This window comes from Phoxinus phoxinus (assembly GCF_949152265.1).
Source record: "Phoxinus phoxinus genome assembly, chromosome: 1".
Classification (NCBI taxonomy): Eukaryota; Metazoa; Chordata; class Actinopteri; order Cypriniformes; family Leuciscidae; genus Phoxinus; species Phoxinus phoxinus.
The window spans coordinates 26,866,064-26,884,795 of record NC_136876.1 but is presented as its reverse complement, the minus strand read 5'-3'; the positions used below and the strand labels follow the sequence as shown (position 1 = coordinate 26,884,795).

At 37.8% G+C, this 18,732-nt stretch overlaps 1 protein-coding gene across 12 annotated transcripts; it reads left to right on the top strand.

The window, feature by feature from the left end:
* The first annotated feature begins 313 nt into the window (after positions 1 to 313).
* grna (granulin a) lies at positions 314 to 17,932 on the top strand. 12 transcript variants are annotated; one of them, XM_079629680.1, is made up of 21 exons: positions 314 to 417; positions 5,938 to 6,075; positions 6,754 to 6,891; positions 6,968 to 7,096; positions 7,303 to 7,387; positions 7,843 to 7,949; positions 8,233 to 8,383; positions 8,487 to 8,570; positions 8,675 to 8,772; positions 8,888 to 9,041; positions 9,126 to 9,235; positions 9,351 to 9,504; positions 10,911 to 11,020; positions 11,774 to 11,930; positions 12,016 to 12,113; positions 12,229 to 12,382; positions 12,476 to 12,576; positions 12,692 to 12,934; positions 15,660 to 15,902; positions 15,984 to 16,232; positions 16,982 to 17,932. In XM_079629680.1, exons 1-21 carry the CDS (start codon positions 409 to 411, stop codon positions 17,132 to 17,134), a joined length of 2,865 nt encoding a protein of 954 aa, XP_079485806.1. In that variant the 5' UTR covers positions 314 to 408; the 3' UTR covers positions 17,135 to 17,932. The 12 variants fall into 12 exon arrangements, with proteins under 12 accessions (XP_079485806.1, XP_079485801.1, XP_079485804.1 ...); XM_079629675.1 differs by having other exon boundaries at positions 315 to 417; positions 12,467 to 12,576; XM_079629678.1 differs by having other exon boundaries at positions 315 to 417; positions 8,481 to 8,570.
* Positions 17,933 to 18,732: the final 800 nt, after the last annotated feature.

Here is an 18,732-nt window from a genome sequence, read left to right as displayed (position 1 = left end):
AAGATCGGATTTACATCCGTTTCCGTATCCGTAATGTAACCAGGGGCACGTTCAAGTTCAAAACGGTGCGCAACGTTTTGCTACGGTTTCCGGGTTGAACGTAATATGTTTATTTATTTGTTTTAATTTATTATTTTATATCTGTAAGGTTTTTTTTTTCATTGTGTAATTTCCTGGAAACGGCGTGCACCGGTACGCAACCATAGACAGTATATAAACGTACGCAACGGGCTTTGAGATACGTTTTCTCTTGTTTGGTCACGTGGGTGTGTCAGAACTGCAGTCCAATCAGCAGCAACATAAAGCACGCGGTATTAAAGTAAACTCGCACAATGGGTCCAAGGAAAGTAATTTACAAATGTTTTCGATGCAGCTCGGTATACGCAACAACTGAGGATATTAGAAGACATGTTTGTCGTAAGTTTTATTGTAAAAATATAGGATATCAACATAATAATGATGTAAGTTAGATGTTTATATTTTTAGCTTCATTGCAAGTGTATGACATTTGGTATAAAAATAAACAATGGTATAAATTAAGTGCTTTTCCTAAAAATGAGAAAGAAAATACAGGGTATTAAAACAGTATGAACTACAAATAAAGTCAGTATGTGAGGCTAAATAGATGTTTTAGTCTGAATTAGGTAAAATGTTTCCAGTTTCCACAAATCCCTTCACTCGATTGGAATGTTCTCTTTTGTTCTGTGCGTCAAGTGCAGTATGTAACATCGGGCATATTTTGTAGTATTAAACACATATTTATACCGACTTCACCAGGCTCCGAAAATTCTTCACAAAGAACAGGCCTTCTCATCAACTCTTGCGTCATCAGAACAGTGTGTTCAACGCATCACCGTTCTGTTTAAAAAACGTTGTGTAACGTTTTGTCGAGGCTGAACGCAGCCCAGTTGTAAATGGAATCGTTTTGATAAATCAGATAGCTATCCGAACTGAGTGTAAACAGCCCCATATGAGTGAGATAGGCAATTAAAATGTTATTACTCGAATCAATAACATATAGCATTCTGCACCTAAAACCTCTTGATTGATATTTGGTGACTTCACAATCCAGACATTAGACCGTTTTCTTGGATTAAACCCAATGCAAATGCTAGATCGAGAATTGATTGGCTTGGCACTGGGGCTATTTTTATGTATATAAGTGTTCTAGTAGGATCTAGTGCACCATAAACTAATTTTTAATTGATTTAAGTTTAAAACCAAAGGGAGACTCCCATAAAACTAAAGGATATTGGAAATGTAATGTTGACTATTGATTCAGGAAGACTATTGTAGGCCTATATAGCTGTATAAAGAGGCTTATAACTGAAATTGTTAAGAAATGTATGCCATTTTAAATACAAAATCAGAGAATATTCAATACCTTGTGGAGTTAATCTTAGAAACAATTCTTAGGAAATTTATGGATATAATGGCAAATGGATGGAAGAGGGGGAGAAAAATACTTCACTGTATTCAGACTTTACTGTGAAAGAATTAGATCTGGCCTTAAAAAATGAAAACGGGCAAACCTCTTAGTCTTAAAGGGGAAATTAAACGAAATAGGAAGTAACGGTGTATTATAGTTATTTGTGGACACTTAAAACTGCTGAAGTAGTTTGTTGTTTTGTTACTAGGGCGCAGCCATCTTGAACTCTAATTGGTCCGTGACGTCACTGACATGGGAGGCTACCTTGACAGCTCCAGCAAAATGGCATCTCAAGAGCATGTTCAAAAATTGTGATCTGTCCAACAAGCGAATATAACACCTCCGATGCCATCAATGACCGAATAACCTGATTGCAAAAATGACTGTGGCATAAATGTGACCACGGCGGGTCCTGTAAACAAGTTCCACTCACCCCTTAGTTGTTCACCTTCACCGTAGTTCACCTTGCTAAATTAATTTGACATTGAGGGTGCTATCCAATATAAGTAATAACCATCGACGACACCCACAAGATACTTGTTAGTGTGATTTCAGCCGCTTTCAAACTGTATGAGAGACGCGGCAGAGCTCCTTGCCAGTTAAATTTGACGTGCGCAAACTCCTAAACGCAATGCACAGCCAGCTGTCGAGCGCGTGCACTAAACTAAATTCTTGTTTAGTAGTCTTGTTAAACAGTTGGTTTTTGTCTTAAGTTAATGTAAACATCTGTTAAAAATCGTGTGTGTATCAACTATCGCTGCATTACTGTAGTTCTTAAAGTGACAGCAGTCTATATAAGAATCAGTATACGTTTCATTCATATGCAGTTTTATTTCATTTGATGATTCATTTTTTTACTTAAATGCTGTTTTTAGTGTTAACTTGTACAGTTCCCTGTCCATACTGTTAAAATCAGTCAGTTCAGTCAGAGTAGCAGTAGAGTAGACATAACGTTACTTAGCCCACAGTGGTACCATGCCAGTGACGTGACGTTTTTGTCACTGACGTCATCGAAGTGTAAGAAACGAACTAAGAAGTAAGAAGTGTACTAAGATGAGATATTATAGAAATTGTAGAAGAAATTGTCTTTTGAGGGAAAGCTATCCCATGGTCGTATAAAAGGAGATTACAGTTTTCAACATCTCAGGAAATCATAGGCAAGGCAAGGCAAGTTTATTTATATAGCACATTTCATACGCAATGGTAATTCAAAGTGCTTTACATAGAAGAAATTAAAATAATCAAAAGAAATAAGAATAATTAAAACAGTTTAGAATAAAAAAATAAAATACAGTGCAAACAGTCGGACGCACAGTGGCACAGTGCTCATTCAGTAAATGCAAAGCTTAACAGATGTGTTTTGAGTCTGGATTTGAATGTGGCTACAGTAGCTAAAAGCGGACTCTCCTTGAACCCTTGGTATTTCTAGTTGATGTGATCCTAATGATCTGAGTGATCTGTTGGGTTATATTCAGTGAGCATATCTGCAATGTATTGAGGTCCAATGCCATTAAATGATTTATATACCAGTAATAATACTTTAAAAAATCAATCCTACATGTGACTGGGAGCCAGTGTAAAGACCTGAGGACTGGTGTGATGTGTTCATATTTTCTGGTTCTGCTCAGGATCCTGGCGGCAGCGTTCTGTACGAGCTGCAACTGTCTTATGATCTTTTGGGGAAGGCCAGTAAGGAGTCCATTACAATAATCCACCCTGCTGGTGATGAAAGCATGCACAAGTTTCTCTAAGTCTTGACTGGAAACAAAGCATTTAATTCTTGCAATATTTTTCAGATGATAGTATGCTGATTTAGTTATTGCTTTGACATGACTACTGAAGCTAAGGTCTGACTCTAGAGACACACCAAGATTCCTGACTTGATTTTTAGTTGTTTGACCTCTAGAGTGAAGGTATGCATTCACCTTGAGATCTTCATCTTTGTTTCCAAACGCAATGACTTCCGTTTTGTCTTTGTTTAACTGAAGAAAGTTTTGGCACATCCAGCTGTTTACTTCATCAATGCATTGGAACAGGGAGCCAATGGGGCTGTAATCGTTAGGCGATAGGGCTAAGTAGATCTGTGTGTCGTCTGCATAGCTGTGGCAAGAGATTTGGTTCTTTCTCATTATTTGGCTCATTGGGAGCATGTACAGGTTGAATAGGAGTGGCGCAAGAATTGAGCCTTGAGGAACTCCGCATGTCATGGATGTCCAATCAGACTTATGGGCTGGGTCCCAATTCGCCTACTTATACTACGACCTAAAAGTATGTACTCTTTTTGTGAAAAAAAAGTATATACTTTTGAGTGTGTAGCAAAAAAGTAGGCAAGCTTTGAGATATACTACTTCGTCATCTTTAACGGACAGATCTGTCGCGTGCATCCTGTCACTGTAAACTGCCCTGTCAATCATCTTGTCACAGTTAAAATCCTCCATTCAATCTAATTTAATTTCCTACCGTTTCGGAGAGAAATGTAGTCTTTTAAATAAAAGATAACAAATCCTTTCCCCCCGTCTATTACTTGGGATATGATGAAATTTGGTGTAGGCCTACATTTGGACTGGAGGACAAAAATGTAGACTTTGTTCAAATTGTCTATTTCTTATAAAAAATATTTTATTCACGAATGTAAAGTTTTCACAACTGCACCCGTATAATATATTTAAAAAATAGCTAACCCTATCTAAATATTAAAAGAACGTAAAAAACCGGATTTTTATTTATGTATTATTATTGTAGGCTAGTAGCCTACTATGTAATACCAATTCTTATATCTCAGTCTGTGAAGTCTTATAGTTTTACTCATGTTAGCCTGTTATGTTAATGTTCGAATGCAAAAAAGAAACAAACAAAAAACCTTATCCACCATTTCATTGCGAGTGTCGTCAAGATCAATCTAGTGCACTCTAGAGCCCGCCCACACGCTGTTCTGATTGGCTATGGTTTATGATTGATTGCTTTTTAGTTTTACAAATGGTGACAACCTTTGTACGATGAACAAAAATGTTTTTGGTAATCATATACAAAATAACATTTAAATTGGATAATATTCAGACTTTTGAGCTTTGAAGTGCTGGAAAAGGTTGTGTAAAGAAAGTGTGACTCTCACGTCAAGGGAATAAGATTGGATCGGATGACATCATCATGGTCTCTGCCTGCCATACCCTGGTTTTTGATGAATTGACACCACTGCATGTGCATTTCCTTGTAATCAAACACGGATGACACGCCTCTGTGAATAATTGACAGTTACATTAACCAAAGGTTGTCCTCTAAAATAGGCGGAGCTTGAGAAGTCTAAGTTATTTAAGAGGTAAAAAATTCTTTATTCCAGCACCGTGCGGGAGCTTTGCCAGGAGACAAGGTAGGTCTTGCATATCTTTCATTCGTCTTTGCGTATTTTTAAACTGAATTGTAGTTTCGTTCAAAAGTGTTTTGTGCATGTTGCTTCAAGCAGCATCACGCGTCACTCGTTGCTATAGGATTTTTTTCCCTACAATGAATTGACTCACGAAATTATAAATTAAACTTTGATATACTCTTTGCCCTTACACGATCGTCTGTTTAGAATTGTAGAAGTTTTTATTATTATTAGATATAATCATTATTATTATTATTTCATTTTAATTTATGTAGGCTTCCAAACTGTGAAAGACAATTAAATGGACAGATGGATGTAGTTTTATTTGTTTATTTATTTACTATCTAAAACATTTATCTCTGCTCAGTGCTCACAGATCGGTAACTTGGACCCTACGCATCCACTGACTGGTCATTCACTTTCAACTGTTTACAAATTCACCTGTTCAGACATTAGCCTACATAAAAAGTTAAGTTGAATCAAAGAGCATTTTTCTCGTATGTTTACTTCAGAAGAGGTTTGTTGGTGTTTCTGAATAAAATAATTATTAATTTTAGCATTATGTTTAGGGTAAAAAGCAACTAGGTGCGTATTTTACCAACAGGTGAAATACAACATTCACAGTTCCTCATTTTTGCTGCACTCTGTTGGTTTGGCAAACAAGGGAATTTCCATTTGTTTAGAAAAGGAAATAAAATTGCACATTTTTAATGGACTAGTTTCCTTGCTGTGCCCTCAGAAATAAGACAAAGACACTGACCAACTGTATATCCAAATTTATTTTTGCTGGATTTGAAAAACGTTCTCTAAAACATTCATAATCCTTAGATTCAGTTATCGTTTCTGAGGTCAGCATAGATTCTCTGGTGATGATGAGCATAATATTTCTAGATGTGAAAGAGGAAGCGATACCAGAATTAAAACTACATACTTGCACTGTTATATATGCAAGAGAATACATGCAGTGAACTGTACATCCAAAAAAAAAAAAAATGGTGACCCTGCATCTGAGATGTGAAGGTCTGATGGGTTGCAGTCTGTTTTTATGACTGTTTGCATAATGTTTCCACTTAAACACATTAGTCGCATTTCACATTTTAAATCTGTTAGTTTTAACATTTGAACTCTCTCTCTTTCCACCCAGATGTTGAAACTGACTGTAGGCCTCGCTTTGGTGACCCTGGTTGCTTGCTCGCAGTGCCCCAACAATGAAGTCTGTGAGGCAGGCCAGACATGCTGCCAGGATCCCACCGGAGAGTTCAGCTGCTGCCCGTTCCATCACGTGAGAGGCTGAACTAGTGACAGATACTTAAAGGCCTGGTTTCACAGACAGGACTTAGATTAAGCCATGATTAGGTCTTAGTTTAATTAGGACATTTAAGTAGATTCTATAAATGTGCCTTAGGGAAAAAAAAACATTACTGGTGTGAATCTTGAGACAAAACAATGGCACTGACATATTTTAAGATATGCCACTGCAAGTTGCTTTAAGTTACAACAGCTCAAACATGCGTTTTAGTCTGGGACTAGCTTAAGCCTTGTCTGTGAAACGGGGGAAAGACAGTTCAATTTCAGAGTATTAGTTTCAGATATTCTAGGAATATAGTGCATGTTGTAGAAAGCAGATCAGATTAGACAGTTAATTGCACATTGATATGGAAGCCAAAGTGTTCTGCGGTCACTCATTTTTTATGCTCTGTCAGATATTCTTTAATAGCACCCTTTACTAGACACATACGCAGTGTCAGTTTTTTTATAAAGGTCATGATAAGGCACTCGTGTAGTATCAACATGCAAATGACTTCACTATTTAACTCGTTTATCTTACTATTCAAAGAACTCAAAGCAATGAAGCTGTAATCAGGAGGTTGCCTGTCACCTGATCAGCTTCAGTGTTGTATTGCTCACTGAAGTGTTAAATGATCAGCTCATGCATGTGTATAATTGTGTTTATGTGTAGGGAGAGTGTTGTGAGGACCACATGCACTGCTGTCCTGAACGCATGCTGTGCAGTATTATGGACTTAACATGTATAAACGCCACACATACACTGCCATTGGTGGAGAGGAGACCGGCTAAACAGACAGACTTTCCCAAAGTGAGAAATGATATAAAATGATGAAATGATAGTACTCAGAGCTGTTTGTACTGTCTTAGTAATTCTTGTTCCTCAGTCGTTTAGAATGATCCCCTCATTACCTGTAAGTGAAGACGACATCACGTGTCCTGACGGCTCTTTCTGTCCTGCTGAGTTCTCCTGTCTGCTGATGGCTTCATCTTATGGATGTTGTCCAGTAGCACAAGTAAGTAAAAAATTTTCAGGAATATGAGTCCTCGTCCGAATGGCCTGTATCAGTAGTACCCTGTCCCAAAAGAAGGTTGTGTGTGGCTAAAACAGAAACCTATATGGACAGATTAATATTTGAGAGCCAATAAATTCTAAATGATTATATAAATGGATTAAGAATTGTTTTGGCTGTGATGCTGACTATAGTTTTGGTGGTTTCAGGGCCTTGTGTGCTCAGACGGGAAACACTGCTGCCCAAAAGACCATGAATGTAGTGCAGACAGCAGTTCATGTGTCAAACAAAAAGGTATCGAAGAGAGTGAAGGAATGAAGGTGGACCAGAGAGTTTAATAATTAAAACATACATTATCCCACATAAATGTATTATGGTTTTTAGGCCCGGTCACACCAAGAACGATAACTATAATGATAACTATAACTATGAACCACAGCTATAACGAGGAACAATAGCATTGGAATTACTTTCAGAACATTTTTTTCCAGCTGATGAACTATAAAAACATTTACAGCCAATCAGTTTCCATCCTGCTTCATAAAGCCCAAGTATTTACTGCGGCAAATGGCATAATTGCAAAGTGCTTATAATAAACAAAGTTATCGTAAGTTGGTGTGGACATCAATATAGTTATCGTTATTATTATATTTAGCATTTACAGATTAAATCTTGTAATTTTGATGGGGAATAAATGTAAATCATCTTTGTGTATTTCAACTACATTTTTGTCATGTGGTTGTTTTTAGAACAAGTTGTGACTGTTCTTTGCGGAGATGGGAAGTCAGAGTGTCCTGTGGACACCACGTGTTGTTCGACAGAAGATGGTCAATGGGCATGCTGCCCGTTACCAAGGGTATGGGTACAGTTTCGATACAGTAATATGTGCAGACATGCAATTTTTTTTCACGGTTGGAGAAACATGTTTAAATAAATATGTGTGTATATATATTCTTATATATATCTTATCTTAAATTGAAAAAGTGACAGTAAAGACATTGTTACAAAAAATATATATTTATACATCCTGTTATCCTGTTCCTATTAATCAAAGAATCGAACAAGAATCATTGAAAAAAAATGACCTTTCCCAAAGTTTTCACTTGCATTCTTTTCTCTGTCATGTGCGTTTTCTTTAGGCTGTATGGTGTGATGATAAAATCCACTGTTGCCCAGAGGACAGTGTTTGTGATGTTGAAGGCAATAAATGCATGTCCTCCACCAATCAGGAGCTGCCCATGTGGGCCAAGTTCCCTGCTCGCCTTAGGGCTGAATGGGAAGATCACAAACGTAGGCTATTGTCCCAGAGATTTTTAATTTTTTCTGATAACTTCCAGTGGAGTCTTCCACTGAATAATTCTGCATTTTAATTTCTCTCATTCAAAAGCTACAGAAATGAGAGCTGAAGCTGAAGTCACTACAACCAGACAACACACTACTGCTGGAAACCCAATGACTACATTGCCTGGTGCAGAAAGTATGTGGAAATGTGTAGATGACAATACATTCATTATATGTACACATAAAATATAACACTTCCCAAACTGTTTCTGTCATTTTCTTTGCCTACTGCATATTCAGACTCTGACGTTCCCTGTAATGGCACTGCGAGCTGTCCAGATGGGACCACGTGCTGTAAGACTAAAGATGGAGGATGGGCCTGCTGTCCTCTGCCACAGGTAAATCACCCTTTGACAAGTAGATCGACCAATACATCTCCGTCTCGCATAGCAAATCCTAATGTAGAGATGTGTATTGGGTAAAGTTAAAGTTGTGGATTAATTGTCTCTGTAGGCCGTGTGTTGTAACGACTTCACCCACTGCTGTCCTCATGGTAAGACTTGTAACGTTGCTGCCGGGTCATGTGACGACCCTTCAGGCTCTACGCCTTGGCTGGAGAAGATGCCCGTCCAACCAATCAGCAGTCAGAATGCGGCTGTTACTCAAGGTAGTTCAAAGCACTGAATCCATCACACGCAGACGCATGAATACTCAGATATACTCGTTCTTAATCTGTTTCTATGACTTCTAGTGTCTTCAGTTTATTCAGACGTTCCCTGTAATGGCACTGCGAGCTGTCCAGATGGGACCACGTGCTGCAAGACTAAAGATGGAGGATGGGCCTGCTGTCCTCTGCCACAGGTAAATCACCCTTTGACAAGTAGATCGACCAATACATCTCCGTCTCGCATAGCAAATCCAGATGTAGAGATGTGTATTGGGTAAAGTTAAAGTTGTGCATTAATTTTCTCTGTAGGCTGTGTGTTGTAACGACTTCATCCACTGCTGTCCTCATGGTAAGATTTGTAACGTTGCTGCCGGGTCATGTGAAGACCCTTCAGGCTCTACGCCTTGGCTGGAGAAGATGCCCGTCCAACCAATCAGCAGTCAGAATGCGGCTGTTACTCAAGGTAGTTCAAAGCACTGAATCCATCACACGCAGACACAGTATAAAACCACTATTTTATTATTTCTTAAAGGGGTCATGAATTGAGAAATCAAATAGTCTTTGATCTTTTGACATAAAAAAATCCTGTAAGTTCCAGAACTCAAAACTTCCTCTTTAGTCCAAAAACAGCTTTTATTGAAACCAAGCTCCGGAGACTACTCATTTTGGATTTTATCACATTATGATGTAATAGTGCAACGAAATACGGCCTCTGTAGAATCAGATCAACACCTACTTCTACATCATCACATCTTTGGCCCCGCCCACTGGCAGAGAAGAGAGATACAAGATGACTGGACTAAAAATAACATTACCTTCCAAAGGATCCTAATGCTAGGAAAATGGTTATTTATTTTCAACTATGTGAATGTCTAAGTAGAGCATTATTTGTTTGTTTGATACACATCACTGTGGATTCTTTGGTAAATCAGTCGCAATTTCAGTGCATGTTTTGCAAACAGACTTTTACTGTAAGATATGGACCCAACAGTAATGCCACAACATATAAGTAACCATGCTAATTCTAATGCTTAATCTATGATTTCTGATATGTAATGATTCATGAACAGTCAGACGTTCTTTGTCTCAAAATCGTTTACTTCTGTTTATGCGTCAGTAAATCCAGCCAGTGACTAAACGGTCAACTTCATATTGTACCTCTTAGTAGAATGAAAATAATCTGTTATTTAAATTGTGATAAAATTATGTACAGGAAGCGATCAAAGAACGCTCCCTTTACAATCGCTAGGGCTGTCAATCACGCAGCACAAGTTTATCAGTGACTGAATTCTAGACTCTCGCCAAAACTCCCATTATATAATCAATGACGCTGTCTACACTACACAATGAATCTCTTATTTACATCATATCTGCACTGTTAGTTATGATGAAAGCATGCGTGAGAGGGCAGAAATCGAGCAATGATGAGATCACTGCATTCATGCGCTAAACAGACATGTATGTCACTGGCTAATGCTCATCACTGCAACTATTCATGCATCGGGAGTAGATCTAAATATAATGCTATAATCAACACTTTTTACGATTAGTTAATCTCGACAGCTGTAATAGTAAAAATGTAGTAAAAGATTTCAAGAGAGTTCCACATGTAATACTTATTTCATATGCAAAGATGTTAGCCAATCACAGCAGTGAGCGTTTACACTAGTCTCACAGCAGACACGTACCTTACAACAGAACGTTCAAATCAGAGGGCTAAAGTCAGGGTATAAAATGACCTTATATTTATAAATGATGATTTTTTTTTATGTAAAAATCATACTAACATTATAAGTGTACCTCAGGAAACATTATAAAATAATAAAAATGCAGTTAATGACCCCATTAAACTGATTCTCTCATTTCTAGTGTCTTCAGTGTATTCAGATGTTCCCTGTAATGGCACTGCGAGCTGTCCAGATGGGACCACGTGCTGTAAGACTAAAGATGGAGGATGGGCCTGCTGTCCTCTGCCACAGGTAAATCACCTCACCTGATCTACTACTTAAGCAGTATCAGTGCTCAATCTCAGCCGTAACATCTCTCCAATAACTACAGAGCCAGAGATGGTTTGCACTGGGGATGCTTGGGGGTCCATAGATCATTTTAAAAATAAAGAAAAAAATTATTAGAAAAATAAAAACAAAATTGATTTTTAGTTTATTTATTTTAACTGCTATACATCTAACATTACTCCTGTTGTAGGTCAAAAATAAAAAAGTATGCTGTCAACTTCAGTAAATATATTTTCTAGATATAATTTAAATACTTTGACAATATATACTAGTTTGTAATGTTTTCTAAAGAAGACTCTTTTTCTCACCAAGGCTGCATTTATACAATAAATACAATAAAAACCAACTAGTAATATTAAGAAATATTATAAAGATTTAAAATAATAATTCTCCATTTTAATATATTTTTAAATATAATTTAATGATGTCAAGGCTGGATTTTCAGCATCATTACTCTAGTCTTCAGTGTCACATGATCCTTCATAAGTCATTCTAATATGATGAGAGGACTTTTTACATGAAAATATATTTTTATTTTATGATGGTGGTCCCTATGAAGGGGTTCATCATATTCCATGGTAATACCTCTGAGTAGCATGCAGATACCATGGTTTTTAGATATGGTAGTCATCCAGCACCATGAAAAGGTACATCTTTTTTTGTAAATGTTGATATTTTGTGTACTGAGTTAAAGGAGCACCTTCATTTTCTCTGTAGGCTGTGTGTTGTAACGACTTCACCCACTGTTGTCCTCATGGTAAGATATGTAACGTTGCTGCCGGGTCATGTGAAGACCCTTCATGTTCTGGTGTGCCCTGGGTGGAGCAGGTGCCCGTCCAACCAGTCTTCAGTCAGAATGTGATTGACTCACAAAGTAGGTCAACAAACACTCCAAAGCACTGAAACCAAACACACATGTACACATTTAACATAAACCTCTCCATTTTCTGCATATTCAGACTCTGACGTTCCCTGTAATGACACTGCAAGCTGTCCAGATGGGACCACGTGCTGTAAGACTAAAGATGGAGGATGGGCCTGCTGTCCTCTGCCACAGGTAAATCACCCTTTGACAAGTAGATCGACCAATACATCTCCGTCTCGCATACCAAATCCAGATGTAGAGATGTGTATTGGGTAAAGTTAAAGTTGTGCATTAATTGTCTCTGTAGGCCGTGTGTTGTAACGACTTCATCCACTGCTGTCCTCATGGTATGATTTGTAACGTTGCTGCCGAAACATGTGAAGACCCTTCAGGCTCTACGCCTTGGCTGGAGAAGATGCCCGTCCAACCAATCAGCAGTCAGAATGCGGCTGTTACTCAAGGTAGTTCAAAGCACTGAATCCATCACACGCAGACACATGAATACTCAGATATACTCGTTCTTAATCTGTTTCTTTGACTTCTAGTGTCTTCAGTGTATTCAGATGTTCCCTGTAATGGCACTGCGAGCTGTCCAGATGGGACCACGTGCTGCAAGACTAAAGATGGAGGATGGGCCTGCTGTCCTCTGCCACAGGTAAATCACCCTTTGACAAGTAGATCGACCAATACATCTCCGTCTCGCATAGCAAATCCTAATGTAGAGATGTGTATTGGGTAAAGTTAAAGTTGTGCATTAATTTTCTCTTTAGGCCGTGTGTTGTAACGACTTCATCCACTGCTGTCCTCATGGTAAGACTTGTAACGTTGCTGCCGGGTCATGTGAAGACCCTTCAGGCTCTTCACCCTGGCTGGAAAAGATGCCTACTCACCCTAGAGTCGCAGGTCAAAGGTCAAATGAGAACGTGAATTGCGACTCTAGTCACATTTGTCCTGAATCCAACACTTGCTGTAAAAATGTCGACGGAGACTGGGCTTGCTGTCCCTTGCCTGAGGTACAGTATATCTCAAAGGAAAAATACTAATCTAATCTTGCATGAGTAACCAAATGAGAAAATATACACTCTGTTTTCAACTTTGAATTTATTGCTCTTGGTAATATCCCTCAGTCCCTGTTTCCCTGAATGTTCAAGTGCCCAGCAACATTTATCTGAGAAATCAAACTGTAAAATAATAAGACCTTTTAGTATTGTGATATTAAAGGGGGGGTAAAATACTTAGTTTCAGTCAATCTCATGTTAATCTTGAGTACCTATAGAGTAATAGTGCGTCCTTCATATCTCCAAAAAGTCTTTAGTTTCATCATATTAATAAAATAAAAATACAGCTTTCCGATTCTAACCGGAAAAAGCCGAGGTCCTTGATTCTGGGCGTGGGCGGAGCTATAGAGTCAAGCGGGAGCGCCCGGGAAGGTTTGCTTATTATCGATCGTGGTGCGGTAGGCCATATTACTATATATATATAGTATTTGGTTTGCAAATCCAGCGACGGCCTGGGCCTTGTTAATAAAACATTCGTCACTGAAATGACCAGAACACAAAACCGCACATGCCACACTCCTTTGCTGTCCCGGAAATACAAACTGCATCCACTGTTCCAGTAACACTGGGTTCTTTGGGAAGCTGAACAAGGTAAACTTTCCCTCACATCCCAAAACACACTTTTTTGGAGACATTCTTGACATCAACCATTCCTATTTAGCGCTGCTGCTGATGATTTCCGGAAGTAGCGCGTCGATGAGCGCGGTCTTTCTCTCCTCTGGTCGACGTGTGCGTGAACGCGCTTTTCCGAGAGCAATGCTCATATAAGGAGTTCCACTCTGGTCTACGTCATTAGATCTACGATAGAAAAAAAACAGCCGAAACGTGTTGCAATCCGGAAGTATGATTTTCAGCACAGAAATTCTCTGTTATTCGTTCAAAATAACTTTTCAAACTTTGGCCATTATTAGCATGAGAATCCATCTCTTTAACACTGTAAACAACTCTGAATACATGAAACACCATTGTACCCCCCCTTTAATATGTAATTTTAAATGTATTACATACGTTTTAAATATGTTTAAAATGTAATTTATTCATGTGATGCCAAAGCTGAATTTTCAGCATCATTATTCCAGTCTATTCCAGTGTCACATGATCCTTCAGAAATCATTCTAATATGCTGATTTGCTGCTCAAGAAACAATCAATGTTGAAAACAATTGTGCTGCTTAAGAGTTTTGTGGAAACGGTGATGCACTTTTTTTCAAGATTATTTTATAAAAGTTCAAACGGACATCATTTGTTTGAAATATAAATAGTTTTTGTAACAGAACTGTTTTGTTTTGTCGTTGTTAATTTTGATCAATTTAATTAATCCTTGCTGAATAAAAGTATTAATTTCTTTCAAAAATCATCTTACTGAACTTTTGAAAGGTAGTGTATATCATGAATTAGTTTTCCTATCAACAAATACTAATAGTGCAAATATTATTATAATCAATTAATCATAAAAAATAACTAAAAGTCAGGGTGTTTTGTCTGCAGGCTGTGTGTTGTAGGGATAGATTCCACTGCTGTCTACACGGCACCACTTGTGACATTGTAACACTCACCTGTAATAGCAACACCACCTCTGTACCTATGTCAGACATAATCCCAGCCTCAGATAAGGAGGAACAGAGACAGCATGAAGAAGTGAAAGAGGAAGTGGGGAAGTATATCAGGGTTCCATGTGATGCACATACTTCCTGTCCAGATCACACCACTTGCTGTCTTATTGTAAAAACCAACAAATGGGGCTGTTGCCCTCTGCCTAATGTGAGTGTGACTGGTACATAAAATAGAGATGTTTATTTGTGCTTATTACACGGCTCTGTGGAATGCTTGATTCTGATTGGTCAATAGCGCCATCCAGCGATATGTTATTCCCAGCTTCGCGTCGGGGTCCTCATTATCCGGTCGGGGGTTATTTTTGAGAGAACCACCGGCTGGATGTACATTGTCCCTTACTAAACATCTTCTAAATTATCCTTAAACAAGTTCTCCAGGTTGTTGTTTATCTTTAGAGCCTGTTTACCTGGTTTTACAATCATGGCATTGCATCTACAGTGTTAAGAGGGCCCTTTGTTTCGATGTGTATATCAGATACTTCCTTGTGCTTATAACAGATATGCACACTTCTCACTGACTTGAAAATAGATACTAAATACAAAAAGGTTTAAAATGTTGGGGTCAGTAATATATATATATATATTTAAAGAAAACAATACTTCTATTCAGCAAGTAACAAAAGTGACAGTAAAGACATTGTTAGAAAATATTTATTTCAAATAAATGCTGTATTTTATAACTATCTATATACATCATATATATTTGGTTTCTGCAAAAATATTATACAGCAAAACAATTTTCAACATTGATAATAATAAATCTTTCTTGAGCAACACATCAGCAACATATTAAGTTAATGATTTCTGAAGGACACTGAAGACAGGAATTATGATGCTGAAAATTCAGCTTTGCATCACAGGGATAAATTATATAAAAAAAATATATTAAGCCAGTTTTTTTTTTTTTTTTCACAATATTACTGTTTACGGATATTTTTGTATCAAGTAAATGCAGCACTAAATGAGAATAAGAGATATTCTAACAAACCCCAAACTTTTGAACTGTGGTATATGAATGTTGTGAAGGTCAATATTTTCATATTGAATCTATTTCTCATTGTTTTTCAGGCTGTATGTTGCACAGATGGGGAACACTGTTGTCCGGCTCACTATAGTTGCGATGTGAGCCATGTGTCTTGCATCAAGGGAGATGTTGTGATCCCCTGGTACAATAAAATTGCTGCTCAAAGTTCACTATCTCCAAACTCTGATCTCGGCACCAATAAGTGCGATGAGCAATCGAGTTGCTCTGCAGATTCGACCTGCTGCCATCTAACCACAGGAGAATGGGGCTGCTGCCCTCTTCCTGAGGTAAAGATATGTGTATGTGGACTGGCTACAGAAGATTTATTTACGTTTAATATATTTAATAAACCTCTTATAACCTCATAGGCTGTTTGCTGCCAAGACCAGGAGCACTGCTGTCCCAAAGGCTACAAGTGTGATTTGCGTAAACGCTCCTGCATGAAGACCACCTGGCTGATTGTGGAAAGAGTCCCACTTGCCCACATTGGTGTCCAAAAGCCACAGCCAAGTGTCTCAGAAAAGGACATTCAGTGTGGTAGTGGATATAGTTGCCAAGATGGTCAGACCTGTTGTCCAACCTCTCAGACCTCCTGGGGCTGTTGCCTGTATTCTATGGTAAAGTATTCAACTTTAAATTGATAGTTCACCCAAAAATGTTGTCATCATTTACTCACCATTGTGTCTTACTTGAGAAGATAAAAATACTTATTTTCAGAGAATAAATCTTGAAATATATTTATTTTCTTATTAGCAAATAGTTGTAAAAATAATGTAAGCATAAAACACAGAAATAAATAATAAAAAAAAAAAATAAAAAAAACTTCTGCCATCATTTACTCACCCTCGTGTCATTCCAAACTTGCTCTCTTCTGTGGAACACGAAAGAAATCTGAAGAAATGTTGGTTGTCCATACAATGAATGTCAGTGGGGTCCAATGTTGTTTTGAACACCAATGACTTTTATTATATAGAAACAAACATTTCTTCAGATTATCTTCTTTTGTTGCAAAGGTTTTGACCAACATGAGGGTAAGTAAATGATGACAGAATTTACTTTTCTTTCTTTTTTTTTTACATCCCTTAAAATCTTACATATAACAGTAAATTATGCTTGTAGTTATATGAGCACTTCCTCATTTGTCTGCATCATATGCTAAACAGAAAATTAAAGGTGTTCATTTAGAGCTCCAGTTCACAATAGCTGCATCGAAGAATGAATTTCTTTTGAATATATGAATGGAAACAAGCAGACTGTAAATTCAAATGGCAGTCAAACTGTAAATGTTTATCTTAGGCAAATTCCTATTCTTGCTCTTCTACTTTCCTTCACTCTATTCCTTCCTTTGTTATTGCTCTCTCTAAAGGCGGTGTGCTGTGATGATATGAAACACTGCTGCCCTGCTGGATACAAATGTGGCGCGGGTGGAATTTGTACTCCAGCCGTTGGCTTTGACTGGAACAACTGGGACAACTGGAGAGTGTTCTTCTCCAAAAAGAAACGAGCCTCAACTCTATAAAAAACACCTGGGTTATTTCCACTCTGACACTTCTAAAGTGCGCAAGAGTCAGATTTTAATTTTTTCATTTTTTACAAAGTACTAATCAGAGGTAATCAGACATTTTACTGCAAAGGTTTGATTTTATTAGCAGGGGAAATTTTTTGAGGACTGACTATGATGGTTAAGTTCTGTTTACATTGTCTATCAGTAAAACCAACTACATTTTAGCCATTGAGCCATTGAGAACGTGTCATTATTGTAGTGTGTACACAGTGTTCATAATTTTACATAAGTTTCCAGTGTTTTGGTTACTGCTCAGTTTATCTGAAGAATAATTTGACTATGGAATAGTGTAAAGATGTAACACATTAAAGCGTAGATGAACTTTAGTGGCTGAATTTACACATGAATTCACACGCCGGTCATTATAACTTGCCATGTACACGTCACAGGCCTCTCTGGTTATGTTGCATTTTTCAGACTTGACATCATGCACTGTGATTATGACTACATTGCCCTGGATAAGGACATTTATTAAATAAACCTCTTTATTTTTTCTGTGTAACTTCCCTTTGCAAGTCTTGATCTATACTCTTATTTGTGTAATTTCCTTCTTTATTGAATTAAATGCTTATTGGTTTTTAACTATATTGATTGAGCTTTGTGACAAATGACAATAAGATTTCTCAATTAAAAAGGTGACCGATCTGAAACCATAATTGTCTGTTCATTTTCTTTTGTATCTTCTTTTCACATTTTTACTGTTAAATATGTGCAAATAAAATTTCACATTTATATTAATTTATATAAATGGTGAAAAATAAAATCTATAAAAATAAATTTTATTTAAGATTTCTTATGAATTGTACAAATTATAGCATAAATACAAATAAGTAGACAAATTCCCAGTCAATTAACATGGTAACTGTTGTAACCTTCATTCTCTGATGGGAGAACGAGACGTTGTGACTATAGGGGTCGCACTTGGGATCCCCAAACACCTGATACTTCAGAAAAGGTAAATGACAATTGGTGAGTGGAATTTGCATGCCACCCCGCTGGACATGCGGGTATAAAAGGTGTCTTGAATCCACTCATTCAGGTTTGTGCTGAGTAGCCAAGACAGTTCAGCCATTTCAGTGGGTAGTGTTGTGGCAGGAGGGTCACTATGCCATCAGGGAACAGAGGTTACAATAGCAGCCAAGACATTCCCTATTCTGTTAGTCACTTCGGCATTGTGTCGATGTGATGACACTAGGGGTCCCTGGGGAAAATGACACTACCTGCTGAACCGCGCTACGAGGTTTGGCGGTGCTTATGTTGGCAAGCTGCTGCGTACCGGTAATAAGTGTACTCGGCTACATCGTAATCTTTCCAATGCACCAGGTAAGCCGTGTAGTCCTTCATGACACTCGGGGACAGAAAGGACAGTACTTGGAATGGAAATAGGTCGCTTCAGCCTTTTTTTTACACAACTGACAGTTGTGCGGACCATTAGTTTGTCCTGGGGAAAATGTTCTTTTTCTTATGCAGAAAAAAGGACACTCCCGAGACCACATCCATTGGGAGGTTAGATTGTGGAGAATACATCACATGGACTTTCTCACTAGGAAGTA